Source organism: Aspergillus multicolor (assembly GCF_047715735.1).
Source record: "Aspergillus multicolor strain CBS 133.54 unplaced genomic scaffold BDW74scaffold_3, whole genome shotgun sequence".
NCBI lineage: Eukaryota > Fungi > Ascomycota > Eurotiomycetes > Eurotiales > Aspergillaceae > Aspergillus > Aspergillus multicolor.
The window spans coordinates 663,065-680,881 of NW_027395954.1; the positions used below are offsets into that span (position 1 = coordinate 663,065).

The following is a 17,817-nucleotide window of genomic DNA, read 5'->3' on the forward strand; positions in this document are numbered from 1 at the left end:
GACCTGGTGGTCACGGGAAAAGCGATCAATGTTAAGGAGGTATACACTATTAGAGACTCCTCTAAACGTGACTTTTATATCTGAACGTGGAGCTCATTCTACACAATCATCATTAATTGTGAGCGTCACAGCTTTGGCCATGTCCTGTAACCCAGTGCATATCATTGTGACATTCAAGCGATTAGCCGAGGCCGGGGTAAAGACGGGGTAGACAACGACTAGTCCCCTCCGGGCTTAGGGCTCCTTCTCGTTTCGTGCCTCCCTCGTCTCGAGGGAATGCATTGTGACATTGTCCAGGCTCGTTCACGATCTTCTCCAACTCGTCCCTACCAACCATACTGATTCCTTGGGTGCTGCAGCTGCAACTGCTCAAGTGATCATCCAGCAGTCTGGGCCAGCCATCTCAATGCCCTACAGCACCATGTCGCAGCTATATCTAGCCCCCGCATCATCCCATCATCCTAGGGTCGATTGAGACTACAACCTCCGAGCTAGACATACAAGATCCACTACAATGTATACACAGCGCCTACTCCGCCCCGTCTCCCAAGCCAGTCGGTTCAGTCTGGGACCCTGGAGCCGCGCAGCAATTGCTTCTAGGCAAATAAGCAACTACACCGGCAAGGCCTTCACCCTCAACACGGGCGCCCAGATCCCAGCCATAGGATGCGGAACATTCCAAGACAAAGAGCAGCAGGAGGGTGCCGTGCTTGAAGCTCTGAAGGCGGGTGTGAGACTCATTGATACGGCGAGAGTGTATGCTCCCCGTTCTCTTTATCTCTCATTTCTCACTACTGGACATGACAGGAAGAGAAAGCAGAAAGTGGCTAATGCGGAGTATAGCTACGATACAGAACCCTTCATCGGCGCCGCAATTCAGAAATCTTCTATCCCCCGAAACGAAATCTTCCTCACAACAAAGCTCTGGTGCAACTCCTTCCACCCCGAGGACGTCGAGTCCGCCCTAGAAGATTCCCTGCGTGACCTGCAAACGGACTATGTCGACTTGTTTATGCTGCATTACCCATGTACATTTGCGCGTGGGGAAGATCGGTTTCCCAAGAGTGAAGACGGGCTAATGCGGATGGGCGAGACAACCTACGTTGATACGTGGAAGGCACTACAGGAAATTATGAAGAGGACGGGGAAGATCAAGGCGATTGGAGTGTCGAATTTCAGTCAGGATGAAGTTGAGAACTTGATCGCAGCTGGCATGGTGAGTCCTCTTAATCCACTCACTCTCACTCCTCAGACAAAGTTAGGGCTAACAATGCTTATTTATGCATAGCCACCAGCAGTCCACCAAATGGAAGTCCACCCCTTCCTCTCCCAAAAAACCTTCACAACCTGGCACAAAACGCGCGGAATCCACGTACAGCAATTCAGCCCCCTAGGCAACATGAACTCCTTCTACCGCGAGGTCTCCTGGAGCAACGGGCGCGCCAACCGCGGCCGGCTCCTCGACGAGCCTGTCCTGCACGAAATAGGCGCAAAGTATAACAAAACTCCCGCGCAGGTGGCGCTGGCCTGGGGCGTGAACCATGGACGCTCGGTGATTCCGAAGAGCACGATCCCTTGGCAGATCAGGCAGAATGTGGAGAGTGTTTTTGTGCTCGATCTGGAGGATGTGGAGAAGATTGATGCGCTGAATGCGGATCTTAGGTTCAATACCCCTGATGAGGCGTATCGGTGGCCGTTGTATAAGGGGCTTGATGGTGTTTAGTTGGCTTATCTTAACTGTATACTGGGGGCTTGATTGACGATGTTTAATACCGGGTTGATAGGAGTGGTTTCTCGGGTACTTAATCTCTTCTGTTGCTGCTAAATCAAGATGCTCTATATTCTATTTGAACTATCATCGTATGCGCAATCTACTTGTATGGCTCTTTGAAAACCATAACATGCTCAACATCACCCCCATCTACACCCTCCTCAGCCCAAGCCCGAAACATCCCTCCACAGTTGAAATCAAAGACAACCTTCCCACGGCGCAGACTCGACCCCACCGCACCACTATCATCAATCTCAGCCTCGATTCCAATAATCCCGCCCTGTCCCTCACCCGTCTTCCCCCATCGTCTGCCCGCGCTGCGCTGCAGTTCGCCGTGAGCCCCCGCAACGGCAGTAACAGCATCCGCAAGACTAACACGTCTCTCAGAGAACCGAACCCTCGCGCACGCTGTTCGAGCAGCAGCCGTCCGAAGGAAGGAATCTCCATTTCCGGTTCCGGACACAGCCACTGCGCGCCTTTTCTTCTGCGAGCGCAGGGACTTGGGTTTCTCGTCGACGAACGACTTCGTAAGAAGAGCGCGCGTAGTGTCGAAATCCACGTCCGTCTCAGATGCAAGCCTCTCTCTCAGGAAATGAGGCAGGTCCGGCCAGCAGTCTGCGAGCGTCATACCCCAGATTGACTTAGACCCCGCTCGAGGGTACGGCCGTTGACCGGGTTGTGGGAGATATTGCATGCCCTCATGCTGACGTGTCAACAAAGCGACTGGATCAGCATCATTCCCATCCAGCTCCCACATCTCCGCCCAGAACCCAGCCCCAAGCGTAGGCGTATCACCCACCCGCCCAGGCAACTTATTGGTAAGCCCGCCCGTACTCGTCGCAACAGCCAGATCGCCCCATTGGTCTAAGCAGACACATCCAACCGTCCCCTGGCTCGGAAATCCATACCCCAGCACCGGTTCAAGCTCAGAGTCAGACGCCATTTCACCGTGCACCTGCCCCTGCATTTTACCCTTCCTCTTCCCCAATCCCCTTCTATGCTCCTCCCACCTCTGCTGCGTCCAGAACCACTCATCGGGCTTAAACTCAAGCCCCCACTCCCTCGCAAGACCCTCAACATACGGGCCCGCAAGCTGCGAATGCATACTCCCGCCTGAACTCTTATCACCAAGCGGATCGCCGTTCTCGTCTTGCCCGCTGCGGATCAGGACCTCCCGCGCTAACTGTATAGGATGCCGCACATTCTTGATCCCGATGACGCCCGCGCCGCGCTTCATGGTCTCACTGCTATCCGAGATATTGTCCTCGCCATTCACTGATGTAACCATGACCGAGGCCTCCATCTCGATTGTACCCGCGGTGGTGAATACGCTACCGCGGCCGCAGTTGAAGAGCTCGTCGTCTTCCATTAGCGAGACAGCGTGGACGGCGGCGTCGAGGGCGCGGGCGCCATTGTCCAAGAGGTGTTTTGTCGAGCGGAGGTAGGAGAGGAGGGAGGCTTGGTATCTTTTCCACAGGTCTGGGGGGAGGGTTGAGCGGTGGATGGCGCCCGCGCCGCCGTGGAGGATTAGGGTTGGTTTGAAAGTTGGGTTCGGCGTCATCGCTATAGTTCGTCTATTTGTCTCGTAAACAGGAGAATCGCGTTTTAGCGAGAAGTAACCGACCGTTTACGGATGTGAGGTGGCTGGATGGTGCGGGGAAGCTGCGTCGAGATGCTGTCATGTTAGCGGCAAATTGAACCATCACCTACCTACTCCAACGGTATCAGGTATCAGTCCAGAATCCAGAGAAAGGCACAATAAGCGACATGAACTCGCAACATCAGAAACAAACCCGAGTATCGCATTAATCCTGGTATTGGCAATAGTATTGTACAAGAAATTAGAAAACGTAGTAGTAACATGGGCCCGGTCGCCAATTCGAGGATCTGCTTCTTTTCGCCTCCCTGTGAAGTGAAAAGCAACATGCGAAAGCAAGGCTGTGTATCCAAAAACAGAATAATCGCCGGTGAGAACCAGTTCTTTAGGGCAATAGTTGAGAGCGGAATATCCGGCATGCTTCGAAAAAAAAAAAAAATAGTAATGGGAAAACCTCTATACCATGCACGCATCAGTTCCTAACACCGGAGAAGAGATGAGATGTAATGTAATATAACAGCAACGTTTATGGGCATAGCTGAGCGCAAGAAATCGTAGGGCTCGATAAGAAGGATGAGGTAGGTATTTTGTTCGCTTAGGCAACGGCCTTGTCGGAAGGAGGAGCAGGGGGGAGCTAGAGTAGCAGAATGTTAGGCTAAGAATCAGAGATACCAGGCATTCGAAGCTCACCTCTAGTTTTGTTTGGTCGGCCATCATGCGCTGGAAACCAATACCGACACCCTCGATAACAGCCAGGAAGACAGCGCACATGATGGCACCGTTACGGGCAGCCTTGTAACCACCACGGATAGCCAGAGAACCACCGGTGAAGAAACCGGCGATGACTGAGATACCATTAGCTCACATTGTAAGTCGTGGAGACCGTTCCAAGAACATACTAGCATTGTAAGGATCCTCCTTCTTGCGGATACCCTTGACAGCACAGTCGAACGTCGAGAACAGTCCACCCCAGACACCGAAGTTACCACCAAGTACAGGCGCGCGGGCCTTGATAGCTGTGATGGCTCCTATCCGTCGCTCGCCGTAGGGGCTGTTTCGGAATCCCTTAACACCGTGCCAGACAGCACCACCGATAGCCTATTTAAGATAGCATTGTCAGTTTCCAATTCGTTCTCGACGGCGGTTTTGACTGGCAAAGACATACACCCATACAGAAAGCACCTCCGAAATCGCTCAGGGCAACCCAAGGGCAGGGGTCTCTGGAGTGATCCATTTTATGTGTATTTGTGACGTGCGAGAAGAGAGTGGGAGGATTGAATGTGTCGAGGGCGAAGGGAAAGCTTTGTCCGGCTCGCGATCAGAGAAACGTCACTTGGGGCGAGATGAGGCGAGCTTGTCCGGATCACGGAAGGGAGAGATGACGCGAAGACGAGTCGGTCGTAGATATTCTCGGAATGGACACGATAATTGGGGAGCTATCGATCGACAGCGGGACAGGAATGGCGATGTGGTTGAAAGGCCGAAAACTGGGGTCCGATGGAGAACTGACGCTTCGTCTCTTGAAAGTTCGAAGGCTTTTTTTCGCCCCGGCATTGAACGGTCACGTGCTGGCGGCCAAGCGGCCACTCCGGGATTCCCCTTTGCCTTAGGCAAATTTGGCATCAGCCTCTTAGATCCATTATGCTGTCGGGATATGTAGGAATCGCATTCTTTTTTTATTACTTCTGCGATCTCGATCTACGGGGCTCTTTATTCGCTATTGCACACAAAGCATGTTTTTATCTCCGGTGGCATTCGAACCATTTGTTTGCAACTTAATTCGTTAAAATACCCAGGCCAACTCATGAGTCCGTCGACAATCTATACATACTTCCATAGGGCACATGCGGCACCTGAACAGGAACAAATAGTGCTCTGAATTACACTCTGCGCATACGCCCAGTTGTCTGTTCAGGTCGATGCGTTGAAAACGTGCATTATGTGGGCATTGCCCTATATTCAGCATTCGGTTATTGGCCTCGGCCTGCGCGGCTCCTTCTGGTCTCGCATACAATCTCCTTTCCTCAAATTGAGGGCAGTTGCATGTCTTCCACTTTGCTCCGCAGAGGTAGCAAAACTGCGCTGTACATTTGCAGCTGGCTTTGATGTCAATACCATGATAGATGCACATGAATAACTGGGAAACATACTTTATATGGTAGCAACCTACGGTCAACTCCACCAAAGCCCTGCATGCATAACAACGTGGCCAACGCATGTTCTTCGCCAGTTCGAGTGTAGCTTGGAGTTCAGTATCAGCGGTGCAATCATCTTCATCATGGTAGATACTTTTGCATCTGACACAAGTGTCCGAGTCACAGTAGTGGCATGTCGCTCGATCCGCCTCGATATTTTTCGGAGGTACAAACCTAGCGCAGTCTGAATTGCAGCAATATGTCCTGTTGCTGGTCGAAAATTCGACTTCGGCATTTCTGAACTTGTCTAGTTCATGCTGTGACATCTTCACTTGGATAAAACAGAGTGGTATTGGCTCGCCGCAGCATTTAGGTGGAAAGAGAGACTCATCCGTTGTAGCCATTGCAAAAATATTCTTGAGACAGTCGTCGCAGTAAATGTCGGTACACTTCAAACGCTGAATTCTGTGCAGAGGAAAATTGTCATAACAAGCGCAGCATGTTTCGACTTCCGAAAGCCTTCTCATTGCCTCCTCTTGTCGTTCAGTGTAAGTCGTTGAAGGTCCCGCATCGTCAATCTCTGTCTCCGAACCATTGTCGCCCATGAACCCATTGTTTACGCCGAGGTATAGACTCTGGAGGCTCGAGTAGTCACCGGCGATATCATCATCAGCCTCCGCAAAACTCCCCGGTTGAGCATCCTCGGCGCTGTAACGCATCGCTAGACGTCGATCTTCCTCGACTTGGATTTCTTCTTCCGTAATAGCCGTAACGGCTTGAGCGTCTGATTCGACAGCATTCGCGATACTTTGAGCAAGCTTCAGATCGCCAAGAACGCCGAGCGAGGTTGTCACTTCTTCAAGGAAAGCTGAGATGCCTAGTTCATTGTCCGGCAGGTCGTCAGCTCGCCATTTGCCTTTGTCATTTTCGCGGTAGCATCTGATCTCCTCCAGTTGCTGGGTGAGAGCCTCGATCTCGTCGTCCAACGCCAAGCGACTTGCTTCGAGTTCGCGCATTTGAAGACATTTCATCGCTATCCAGTGTGTCTAACGGGACGATTGTCGGTTGCAAACTGATGGTGGACTCGTTGAATTCTTCAGGCTTGCGGCGTTTGCAAGTAGCTCCCCTCCTGACCTTCAGTAACACACGGGGATGACTACTTATACATCCAGGCCCAAGAGCTCTATCAGACAATCGAACCACCCCTCATGATAACATTTACCCTTGACCGCATACTGGATCACGATGGCAGGTTCCAGATAAAGTTCAGTGCACCACCTTCGTACGCGGGGAATGGTCCTCCACCACTCATGCCGAATGGCGCCATGGAAGGGTCGAAAGGCAAAGAAAGCCAGTCGTCAGCGGCCACATCGTTAAACGTTGTAATGAATCCCAATTCAGGGATTGTTTGCCCGGCGGGGACACCCATTGGCGTGCTGTCTTCTGTGTTGCTATCCTGCAAAGGTGCTAGTGAAGAGCGGGCTTTACACCCATGGGTGCCTTTCGTAATCTTGGAGGCGAGCAGATTGCGTCTCAGGCGCGACACGTGTGTTTCCAGTAGGGTGGCATAGCGGGCGCTTAAATGGATATCATCAAGGGCATTAGCCTTTAGTGCCTGTATACAGCGCTCAATCGTATTCAGCGACTCGCGCAGCTTCGCATGGCGTGTTCCTATGCTTAATGCTTTCATCAAGAAGATAGACGATGTTGTGGTTCGAAGGAAGATGCGGACTGGGCAGAACCTCAGAGAGCCGGCTTCGCCTAGCTCGCTTGCCTTTTGCAAGACCTGGCAACATCCATCAATGACTTCTTGGATGTATTCATAGTCGACCTGATCAATGTTCGCTGCTCGGATTTCGACGTCGGGGTTATTGTCGGCAATGACTCGCTCCACGACCGCCTGCATACCAATCGAATGGGTATAGGCCCGAACAAAGTGGTATTCGATGAATAGGTCATTATAGAAACGTTTATTGAGTACTACATCGAATTCAGTTAGCCGGTTATTCGGCGAATATAACATATTACCTGCGTACCTTCCGGCCGGAGATGCTCTTCCTCCCATTTGACTAGTAGAGGGCGGAAGTGATCAAGCATGTCAATATACCGGCCACTACGTAACTGTTGCCGGGCAAAGTCCGCAGATGGGAAGAACATATCCGTGACCGACTTGGCCAGCTTTGTGAGATCCATCCAGGAATCCATAAATGCTAGCCATTGATCGTTATAATGCTTCAGGTTTCGAGAAGTTTGTCGATTCAAGATGGCGTGGTTCAAGCTCTGCGGCATGAGCGATACACACCCTATTCGCCATGCGAGCTGATTGATGTAGACATAGAGCAACCGCTGAACACGCTGTCGTCGGAGCTTGATTTGTTCCTCGGTTATACATCCTTCATATGCAGTGGACCAGCTTCGCTTATCGTCGTTGATCTCATAGATTTCCAACTCATGCGAGAGAGAAAGCGCAGCTCCAAGCAGCATCCAGGACATCTGATCGGATCTCTTGGCCGGCTCAACCATGTCCTCTAAGAGCCGGTTTCTCGTCGAGCCCTCCTCGTCTCTCGGCTGAGGGGCTTTTATGATTAGATCGGAGTCCCATCCATCGCTTTCGGGTGGGAAATGAAGAGACCGTGGGTGCCACTCCGACATCAGTAGAAGGGCCTCAATAGTCCCAAGCCTTCGCAGTTTCGAATTGGATGTCCTTTCCTGGCCAAACATAAGCCTTGTAACTAGCTGCTGGCAGTGCTGCCAGAGACGATGATGAATGAAAAAGTTTCTTGACTCGCCGCCTGGCCCAGGTAGGATATGATATCTAGAGGAAAGCATAAGTATAGTACAGCACAGAACGGGATCACAGGTGATTAGTTCACGATGATTCTGGTGGTCGGCATAGAAGTCTGTCAGGATTGGGGACAGCGAGGACATGTTTTGGTAGAAGCTGGTTTTCAGACCATCAATTAGTATGCTGAGCAAGTCTAGAACCAACTAGGTCACTTACAGGTCCACGAATGTGACGGCTTCTCGAGAGGTGAACCATCCCATCATCACAAATCGACATGTTTCCCAGGTGCAGAGCACTTCTTTGGACGCCTGGGAGATTTCAACTGGCCGAGTTGATTTAGCAAGTCCGCCGGATGAGACTGCAGAGTGTATTTGGCTAAATAGGGTCTCATTGTTCGCTCCTTGCGCTGCGTGGTCGGTTATATCGTTCGAGTCAATTCTCTGATCGGCAAGGTCGGCTTCTTGGCTGTGGGCTGCTGCCTCGAAGAGAATGTTGAGTGCATCATTCCCGCTTGAGACTACAGTGCGCATCATGGAACTTTCCAGCGTGGTTGTGGACTGCTGGCGTGCGTGTGATCTTTTCGCAGTAGGTCGATGGGGAGTCACGCTAGCATCAGTGTGCTCATCCACATTGCCAGCCGAGGCCGGATCAAGCAGTCGAATCTCCGGCTCCCCGTCGTTGGATCGAACGCTGCTCGACAACCTTCTGCGTGTGTTCGTGGGAGATGGGATATCCGGTTGCGATGCTGGTTCATTCGTCAACAGAGACCTGTCCGAACCGGTGATGGCGCCTTACCTCGCCTTTTCTTCCTCTCCCAAGCCCGCGTTTCGCTAAAGACACATTCCCTCTGCTCCCTGCGGCACTTTGCACACGGTGGGCCCATAGGCGACCCATCCGTGAGTTCACCTAGATCACATTTTGCCTTCCTTTGCCGGCAGGGGATGCAAGCTTTATAGGTACGTTGGTATATCCGCTCTGACGAATTGCCGGGTCGCGAGCGCCTTCTGGCTTCCATGTAGACCAAGGTCGGCCAATGACCGCTACCAAAGACCTAGGCAGACTGTACGACTCTAAATCGATTCAAACTTCGCCGTACCCGGGTCGATGGCTGTTCTTCCAGTCGTTGCAGTCTGTGCGGGCGCTGGGGTGAGGGAGTGGGAAACAGCCGCAAATACCCGAGCTGGAGCAAAATATCCGTCACGCGAACGGCGGGGTGAGTGAGTGTCCCTAGGTAAAGTTATGTCCACAACCCTTGTTTGTGATATCAAGAATGACCGGTGGGTGGATGGTTTATGGCGCAGATGTGTCTCAATTGGACGGAACCTCAAGAATAGCAGCGTGAAGAGATGGCTAGGCAAAAGGTGGTTGATAAAAAGAAGAAAAAAATATGACAAGGGTGGGATTCGAACCCACGCCAAATTAATGACGCGGAAACTTGATAAGATCAAGAAGAGGTTCTGATAGCAACCTTAACCGCGCGCCTTAGACCGCTCGGCCACCTTGCCTATTGGATGCAAGATGATTAAAGTTTTGCATATGTAATCCAACTAAAACTAGCCTTTACACCGTCCTCTCACTGGTTTTGCTTTCAAAATTCTCGTTGTCCTGTAACCAGGCAAAATATTTATCGAATTTCGGCTTGGAACGAAATTATTTGAGATCCATGTGGATCTCTAATACAGCTGTAATGTTCAGATCAGCACACTATCCAAGCGTGTTATCCTATGATTCCATTTTCGTCTGCCCATCGTTGATATATATTTTCGCTCACCATACGAATGACTAGGAAGCGCATCGCCTCAGCCCATAGCGCCAACTTGTCTCAGCTCTCAGCCTAGATCCGTTCACGGCAGTTCGCATACTACCGGGGTTGTAATTGGTACCCTGTAGCCTGTATCGATCTCGGCGATACATATGTGCCCTGCTGTAGTACGCAGATGCCCGTCGCATAAAAATCGACACTGCCCCAGCTCATAGCAACGGTCTACAGAGTCTCGACCCTCAAACCCTAAACGTTGACTGCAGAAAGCACTAACCCCACATAGCTAGAGCACCCCACCTGACAGATTGTGGCTTAGATCTGAACCCGAAAATAAAATCAAAGACCTCGGGACGGTGAAGGTGGGAGCGGAGGCCGGAGGACATTTCCGAGGGAATATCAGGTCTATCAACGTCAACCTTGACACTGTGGCTTATCGAGTTCATACAGTAACAAGATTCCTCACCCTAGGATCAAGGCAATATACCATACTTGAGTTGGGACCGAGCTAAAAATCAAGGACTGATCCTGATCCCGGATGGTCAGCTGCAGATTGGAAATCAGCTGCTAAACAAGGATCTGTTTGTTGGGAATCCAGGATGCAAGCGGAGACTGGCAGATAGGGGCCCGGGCATTGCTCGGGCACGATTTGCTTGTTCAAAGGCTGATGGGACGAACTGCAGGGCACATGAGAATCATCTCGGCGGGAGCAGGGGGTGATCATTGGACGGTTGTTGCAACCGACACTAGAAAACGACTAGAAAACGCGGAAAAGTGGGCAGTTGGCAGCGCTGAGGAGCCAGACTCTGGTTCGACCTCTGCGGCATGCGACGATCTGCTGTGGTCTCGGCCGCGGCGGCCTGCGATCGGGGAAAAAATCGCTGCCCTGGCGCGACATTTCTTTGACGAACACCCCGACTAGAAAGCCCGCCCTGGACTACTTATCAGCCCACCCTTTGCCACTCTTCTAGCCTTCCCATGAAACTTCTTTCTCCAAAGTCGCAATCTAGAGTGCGCCGCCATCGTCAGCCGCGGGCCTGGGTCGTTGAGACTCGCCACCCCCGGAAAGAGCATGCTATTTGCGAACCTGCCCGAGGAGCTTCTGTGGCATATCTTCACCACCTACTTCGATCGAGATTCGCATACCCTGGTTCTCCTTGCCACTCTCAACAAGCGATTCCACCGCATTACGACCCCGATATTGTATTCGCATGTCGCGCTGAGTCTAGATGACGGCGATGAGTCGCGCAAGGTACCGTGACTAGAATTCTACCTATCTTGAAGCTCCGCTGCTGACACTGCCCGTTTGAAAAAGGTGCGGCGATTCATCATGTCGGTGTTTTCCAGCCCCTACCTCGCACAATGCGTACGATCGCTCGAATTGAACGAACTTTCCTGGGCCCCGCACCAATCGCTTTCCCGCCGGCGCAGAGAGCTAGTAGCTCGGATGATGACAGGGAATATCCTCGGTCGACCTGACAGATTGGACATGTTCAAGCTCGTGACCGTGGTTCGGCGCCTCCCGCTTTCGGATAAGCACAAACACAACTGGTGTGCGGAGCTGCAGGAGGTTGCGCCGAGCCTGGACGCTCTCGTTGCCCTCATATTTGTGTTTCTCCCCTCACTGGAAAAACTTGAATCCAACTGGTCCTTGGATCCAACGTATATTAGGCACTTGTTGCCGCAAGCTGATATGAAAAAGGTAGATTCGTCGCCCGCGCCCTTTGTCCTTCGGAACTTGACACATCTGAAAGTCAACTCCGAGTCTCCCTGTGGCAACTCCTCTGAAATACTTCCCCTCTTTCAGATGCCTTCACTGACCCACTTTTTCGGCAGCCATTGGGGGCCTATCAGGCGGGATGATGGAGTTGAGATTCAAGCCAAGGGCCTAGAAAGCGGCAGAGGAACATCGTCGATCACGCACCTCGAACTCCGCCACTGCAACATTGACATGCATAGTTTGCAAACGATTCTCAGATACTGTCGCTCGGTCAGAACATTCATTTTCCATCGCGACTGGGACCCTCGGTTTCGCGTTAGGCTTTCCGGGGCTTCTATCACCAAGGCCCTCCGCCCACTTTGGGAGACGCTGGAAAACATTGCATTGTTCTTTGAGCCTTGCATCTATCTCCATCAAGAAGGGGAGATACACCCACTGGATTTCTCACACTTTTCTACACTCAGCAACATATACGTTGCCGCTGGTTACCTTATCCATGATCCGGACGATTTCGATATCTACGAATTCACAAAACCAGACGACTCTGAAGAAGAAAGGGGTGTGCTCTGTGTTCCCCTCTACGATCGGCTGCCAGAGTCTCTCGAAGTTTTACGCATTACAGGTTTCAGCACATCGCAACAGTTGGAATTCTTGATTGAGGACTGCTGCGGAATGCTCCAGCATCGTAATCGGTTTCCACGACTGCGTGAACTATCTATCGAGGCCGAGTTTGATGATGCTGATTTTGCCTTCAAAATGAGAGCCCTTCAAGAGGAGGCACATCGGGCAGATGTGATTTTTCGCAAAATTGACGTCAAGGATTTTTCTAACGATGATGACTTACCGGACCTCGCAGGATATGACTGGGGTATGAATGGCGAATTTAGGTGGAGCACGAAACTCGTCTGAATATGAACTGGAGGCGGTGATTGCGAATTGACGCGACGGACGCAACATAACAGCCTGATGAGAAGCAGCAGCAAGGCAGGCAGGATGATGATTTGGCGTTTTTTGTGTGATACGAAGTCATGAGCATGAATTTGCACGGCAGAATTATCTCTACAGGAGATACTCTACGGGTTACTCGACTGATGGGGTGACCAATGGCCGGTGGCCATTGTAGTGCATCAGAAAAGCATGCAGGGGCCAGACTCGCGAAGCTTAACTTGCGGCTCTGGATGGCCAAGCCTAGCCCTACCCCCTAGCCTGGCGGCAAAGGTGAGTGCGGGCCGGTTCGACATTCTTTACCCTGGGAATGACGAACGGGCGAGCGTATGGACAAGCCGTTGGTTTCTCTTTCTTTCACCCCGCAAAGTGTAGCGGCTACCCAACGGATGCTCGGCAACCATTCGCGATGAGGATGTGCCACTCTAAAACGAAAAGGCAAGTTTTTACCCATCCCAAACCTTCCCAAACTCCATTGCCCCATTTCACAAGCAACCCAGGCCTTGCCTAGTGAAATATGCAACATACTGCCACCCTACATCGGCAGGATATTACCACCGTGTGGGTTGGAAGTGGATATTCAGCGACGCAGTCCACGAATTGGACACACAAGGGTTGTGCGCCAGCATAGGGCGGCAGGATCTATCCTGGGACACATAACTTACTGCTCTATTGATGCTGTCTCACCACCGTTTTAATGCCTTTGATTGAGGTAATAGGCCTTGTGGCTGACAGCGCAAGGATTCGTGCCCATTGCATCTAGTACGGAAGACACTGTCACGCGTGCATCTTGTACAACATACCTGCGGTTCTACGTACATCAACTGGAATAAGGTAAGCATACAAACTGAAGATCCGAGAGTGCTCTCTAGTACGTCACCAGTTTTCACGGAAACCCGCGGGAATCTGCGCGCCCAGCAGCGGATATCCATTCGCGGAATCCATTCCGCCATCCCGCATCTCCATCTTTCGTAGAGAAATGCGCCGCAGATCGCGAAGGTAGGCCGGGAATAATCAGGAAACGGCCGTGGATATCCATGGTTGTCACCCTAAGAATGGAGTTTTATCACTTTGCTGCTGGCTCTACCCTAGTGCAGAGCTTGGATGAACACGCAAGCCCTGCCAAACTCTGAACACCAGATAGCGAACCCTACAAAACAGCAACCATTTATACGAGGATAGTACGATAGTCAAAATGTCCACAAGCACAGAGCCAAAAGTGACACTGTACACCTACTTCCGCTCCTCCTGCTCCGCACGCCTGCGCATCGCCCTGGCGCTAAAGTCCATCCCATTCACCTCAATCCCCATCAACCTGCTGAAAAACGAACAATCCAGCACGCAAAACACAACCGTGAACCCGTCTGCGACCGTACCAACATTGATAATCGAGTCCCCCAACCAGCATCCGATAACAATCACCCAATCCCTCGCAGCCCTCGAGTACCTCGACGAAGCCTTTCCCTCGCGCCCAAGCCTCCTCCCACCCGTCTCAGAACCAGCTCAACGTGCACTAGTACGGACCCTAGCCTCAATCATAGCATGCGACGTCCAACCCGTCACGAACCTGCGGATTCTCCAGCGCGTAGCCCCCTTCGGCGTCGACCGCGCCGCCTGGTCAAAGCATCTCATTGAGGCTGGTTTCGCGGCGTACGAGACTATCGCTAAGAACTCGGCTGGGAAATTCAGCGTTGGCGATACAATAACTCTGGCCGATGTATGTCTGATTCCGGCAGTTTGGGGGGCAGAAAGGGTGGGCGTTGATCTAGGGAGATACCCTACGATCAAGAGGATTGCGGAGGCTCTGGAGGGGGAGAAGGCTGTCAAGGAGGGCCACTGGAGGACCCAGGTGGATACACCGGAGGAGTTTAGGGCTTGATTTGAGCGTGCTTGGTGTATAGGGATGGTTAGGGTCATTTGCGTGGTCGGATTGATTCACAAGGCCCGCTGTGATTCCATCAAATAACTATTTGACAGCCGTAAGGAAGGAATAAAAAGCACATGCATGTATCCAACACTACTGTAACGACCTTAAAAGATAAAAGATAAAGATATGAATCCAAAAAATGGTCCCAGAGGGGGTCGAACCCTCGACTTTGGCGTAACAATCGGATAATTGTTTATCCGGCCAGGCGGCTGATATTAGCACCACACTCTAACCAACTGAGTTATGGAACCGATTTGTTGGGGTGGTTCTTCAAATTTGGTCATCATCAGAATTTAACTTAACTCTTCACCACCCTTCCCCTACGCATCTGCCTTGATTGGTACACAACAATGGCCTCTGGTAATAAATTAGGCATGCTGTGTAGAATCACCGATCTCTAGGTTTGTATAGCTAGTATACACAGTAGTCAGTCTTATAAGGCAAGGACCATACCTGCTTTCTACTTGTTTACCTTGTATGCTATGTGCATGCTCTACCTGCACTGCAGAAAGCGGAACGGGTAGGGCTACGATATATGCAGGCCAAGAATACGTTACGCAGGCACATTTTCACAAGCATCGTAAGGATCAAAAAATGTCTTCAGCTAATGATAACATGCTATACAATGATACCTCAAAACAATTCTTACACAAGATTCCCCCGCAGCGCCTGCTCCCTCTCAATAGCCTCGAACAACGACTTGAAATTCCCAGCGCCAAAGCCGGAGAAGTTGTGGCGTTGAATAATCTCGATGAAGACAGTTGGGCGATCCATGAGGTGCTAAAGTCATCAGTTACCATCTACGTTGCTTTGTACAAGGGGAAGGGAAGGGCTATGTACCTTAGTAAACAACTGCAGCAGATACCCGTTCTCATCGAAATCAATCAGAATATCCAGCGACCGGATCGTCTCGAAGTCCTCATGCAGTGTCAACCCGGCTTTCTTCAACCTGATCTTGATATCTTCATAGTATGTATCAGGAACTTTGATGAACTCGACACCGCGGGCTTTGAGATTTGTGATGTCACGGATGATGTCGTCAGTCAGGAGGGCGATGTGCTGCACACCGGCGCCGTTATAGAAGTCTACATATTCCTCAATCTGTGACTGCTTCTTGCCCTTTGCTGGCTCGTTAATAGGCATCTTGACGACCTCGTTGGGAGAGGACATGACGATGCTCTTTAGGGCTGAGAATTCCCTGTTATGTATTAGTACCGTGGAATAGTGCCCAAGTATAGAACAACGTACGTGCAGATCTGCTTGTCGTCCACAGACCAGAAGCGGTGGAACCCAAGGGCTTTCTCGTAGCTGTGCTAATTAGACCTTGACCCACATAATCAAGCAAGACACGACGTACTACTCGCAGATCTTATCCATCTCATCCCAATCCTGGTTCCCAACGCAGTGGTCAATCCGGTTCAACAGCACATCCGGTAACAAAGACGTAATCGGGTCCTCGAAGCCAGAATCCACCCGATACCCAGGCAAGAACACACCCCTGTACGCACCCCGCTCAACAAGCGTATGTGTCGTCTGGCCATATGTCTGAATCGTCGCCGTCGTCACCTTCCCGCTCTCATCCTCCAGCGTGCTCGGGTCCTTTACAGCCTTTGCGCCATTTGCCACCGCAGCACTGAAGACTGCCTCGACAGAGTCAACCTCAAACGCAACATCCTTGACTGCGTCTCCATGCTGCTCCAGGTGGTAGTGGATCTCTTTGAGAAGGTCCTGCTCTTCCGGCGTGAACCGGGAGATCTGGTCTAGCGAGCGGAGGGGCGATGTGAGCACGAAGGTGATATCTCCGTTGCGGATGACGTGAGAGCAGATGGCGCGGGAGTTCGTCTCGAGGCCGCGGTAGGCCACGCGCTTGAAGCCCATGCGGGTGATGTAGTAGGAGGCCGCTTGTTTGGCGTTGCCGACATACCAGTGGACATGGTCGTAGCCGCGGTAGCTGGCGAGGGAGGAGGGAGTGGAGGTAGTCGTAGGAGGGTCGATAGCTGAAGGCGCCATCTTGTTCTGCTCTCAGTAAGTATATCCCGAATGTGATAGTGAAGTCTGGTGATGATGGTTGAGGGGATGGTTGGCGAGAGGATGTGAGGTTATAAACCTAGGTAGCAGACGTCGGGTAATAATGATGAATGATCCATATCCTCTTATCTTTCGCATATTAGCAACGCATTATTCATTCTGACGGGGTTGGTCAAAGATCCGAGAGATGGACGAGGATGGAGACGGCTGGAGACGGATGTTGGGATGGCGCCGGCTTTTGCAAAACATCCGGTGCTGCCCGTCAGGTTCCGGCATCAGCAACCATCACCATTACAAAGCCAAGCATGTGCCGTGTGCCTTTCAGTTATCAGGATAACTGTGCAGCTTCTGATACTTTGATAATTGAAATCGAAACACAACAGAACTAGCAAAATGTTCGCAACGACAATCGCTCCTTCCAAGCCCTCCCTTACCACCAACGATTCCGCCGTCCTCCAAGCCCTCTTCGACGCGGAATCCTCGCCTTCTTCAGGTGTCACAATCAATCCGAGCTTTTCACAGCTTCCAGCACATCTGAATATATCTTCAGAAGACTATACAGCTCTCCAGGCCCGTGAGAAAGATATAATCGCACCCCTAGCATCGGTCAACCAGGCGGCGCCGGAACGCAGCCATATCCAACATGCAGTCAGTGCGCTCGATGCTCTTATCAGGGAGTACCCGACATACCCATCCGCCTACGCGAACCGTGCCCAGGCATTGCGGATGCTGGTAGAGAGCGAGGACGAGCAATGTGCTCCGTCAGAAACGACCTCCACCTTCTCCTCCATCCTCTCAGATCTCGGCGAAGCAATCACCCTCGCTACACCACTCTCACCCGCAGACGCAGTATCACCAATCCAAGCAAGGATCTTAGCGGATGCCCACACGCATCGCGCATACCTCCTTCTGAAGATATCACGACAGCTCAAGGGCGGCGATAAAAATGAGACCAGTAATGTACCAGAAACGCTGAAGGACGTAGGATCTGATGGCCTGGAAGAGATGGCAAGTCGGGACTTCTTCTTCGGGGGCCGATATGGAAACAAGGTTGCGCAGCAGATGGCTGTACAGACGAATCCGTATGCGAAGATGTGTGGGGCTATTGTGAAGGAGGCTATGAGAAAGGAGGTTGAGGGGGTATAGCTTT

General features: G+C 51.6%; 9 protein-coding genes and 2 non-coding genes across 11 annotated transcripts; 4 read left to right on the forward strand and 7 right to left on the reverse strand.

The window, feature by feature from the left end:
• Positions 1-514: 514 nt before the first annotated feature.
• Positions 515-1,723, forward strand: BDW74DRAFT_174189 (aldo/keto reductase; the record flags this gene model as incomplete). The annotated part of the gene is made up of 3 exons (XM_073727976.1): positions 515-756; positions 808-1,216; positions 1,289-1,723. 3 exons carry the CDS (start codon positions 515-517, stop codon positions 1,721-1,723), a joined length of 1,086 nt encoding a protein of 361 aa, XP_073587689.1.
• A 74-nt stretch (positions 1,724-1,797) lies between these two features.
• BDW74DRAFT_187415 (isoaspartyl peptidase/L-asparaginase) lies at positions 1,798-4,029 on the reverse strand. Its single transcript, XM_073731482.1, has one exon. The coding sequence runs from the start codon at positions 3,330-3,332 to the stop codon at positions 1,872-1,874; it is 1,461 nt and encodes a 486-aa protein (XP_073587690.1). The 5' UTR covers positions 3,333-4,029; the 3' UTR covers positions 1,798-1,871.
• BDW74DRAFT_145676 (protein transporter TIM17) lies at positions 3,528-4,865 on the reverse strand. Its single transcript, XM_073723217.1, has 4 exons — positions 4,534-4,865; positions 4,268-4,466; positions 4,059-4,213; positions 3,528-4,002 (listed from the first exon to the last, which is right to left on the reverse strand). The coding sequence occupies exons 1-4, from the start codon at positions 4,600-4,602 to the stop codon at positions 3,964-3,966; spliced, it is 462 nt and encodes a 153-aa protein (XP_073587691.1). The 5' UTR covers positions 4,603-4,865; the 3' UTR covers positions 3,528-3,963.
• Positions 4,866-5,073: 208 nt separating this feature from the next.
• Positions 5,074-6,638, reverse strand: BDW74DRAFT_75581 (BRcat and Rcat domain-containing protein). The gene is made up of 2 exons (XM_073733632.1): positions 5,519-6,638; positions 5,074-5,464 (listed from the first exon to the last, which is right to left on the reverse strand). Exons 1-2 carry the CDS (start codon positions 6,532-6,534, stop codon positions 5,152-5,154), a joined length of 1,329 nt encoding a protein of 442 aa, XP_073587692.1. The 5' UTR covers positions 6,535-6,638; the 3' UTR covers positions 5,074-5,151.
• A 105-nt stretch (positions 6,639-6,743) lies between these two features.
• On the reverse strand, positions 6,744-9,171 carry BDW74DRAFT_174192 (putative C6 transcription factor; the record flags this gene model as incomplete). Its single annotated transcript, XM_073727977.1, has 4 exons — positions 6,744-7,483; positions 7,540-8,444; positions 8,505-9,033; positions 9,084-9,171. 4 exons carry the CDS (start codon positions 9,169-9,171, stop codon positions 6,744-6,746), a joined length of 2,262 nt encoding a protein of 753 aa, XP_073587693.1.
• Positions 9,172-9,676: 505 nt separating this feature from the next.
• BDW74DRAFT_t53 lies at positions 9,677-9,793 on the reverse strand. Its single transcript has one exon. It is a non-coding gene; the product is annotated as a tRNA-Leu (tRNA).
• A 1,220-nt stretch (positions 9,794-11,013) lies between these two features.
• BDW74DRAFT_75593 (uncharacterized protein) lies at positions 11,014-12,790 on the forward strand. Its single transcript, XM_073733633.1, has 2 exons — positions 11,014-11,299; positions 11,363-12,790. The coding sequence occupies exons 1-2, from the start codon at positions 11,120-11,122 to the stop codon at positions 12,674-12,676; spliced, it is 1,494 nt and encodes a 497-aa protein (XP_073587694.1). The 5' UTR covers positions 11,014-11,119; the 3' UTR covers positions 12,677-12,790.
• A 783-nt stretch (positions 12,791-13,573) lies between these two features.
• On the forward strand, positions 13,574-14,870 carry maiA (maleylacetoacetate isomerase MaiA). The gene has a single exon (XM_073733634.1). It carries the CDS (start codon positions 13,908-13,910, stop codon positions 14,589-14,591), a length of 684 nt encoding a protein of 227 aa, XP_073587695.1. The 5' UTR covers positions 13,574-13,907; the 3' UTR covers positions 14,592-14,870.
• BDW74DRAFT_t52 lies at positions 14,780-14,890 on the reverse strand. Its single transcript has one exon. It is a non-coding gene; the product is annotated as a tRNA-Ile (tRNA).
• Positions 14,891-15,221: 331 nt separating this feature from the next.
• BDW74DRAFT_145689 (4-hydroxyphenylpyruvate dioxygenase family protein) lies at positions 15,222-16,845 on the reverse strand. The gene is made up of 4 exons (XM_073723218.1): positions 15,997-16,845; positions 15,888-15,947; positions 15,480-15,837; positions 15,222-15,419 (listed from the first exon to the last, which is right to left on the reverse strand). The coding sequence occupies exons 1-4, from the start codon at positions 16,647-16,649 to the stop codon at positions 15,285-15,287; spliced, it is 1,206 nt and encodes a 401-aa protein (XP_073587696.1). The 5' UTR covers positions 16,650-16,845; the 3' UTR covers positions 15,222-15,284.
• A 215-nt stretch (positions 16,846-17,060) lies between these two features.
• hmgX lies at positions 17,061-17,813 on the forward strand (the record flags this gene model as incomplete). The annotated part of the gene is made up of 1 exon (XM_073727978.1): positions 17,061-17,813. One exon carries the CDS (start codon positions 17,061-17,063, stop codon positions 17,811-17,813), a length of 753 nt encoding a protein of 250 aa, XP_073587697.1.
• Between the last annotated feature and the right edge of the window lie 4 nt (positions 17,814-17,817).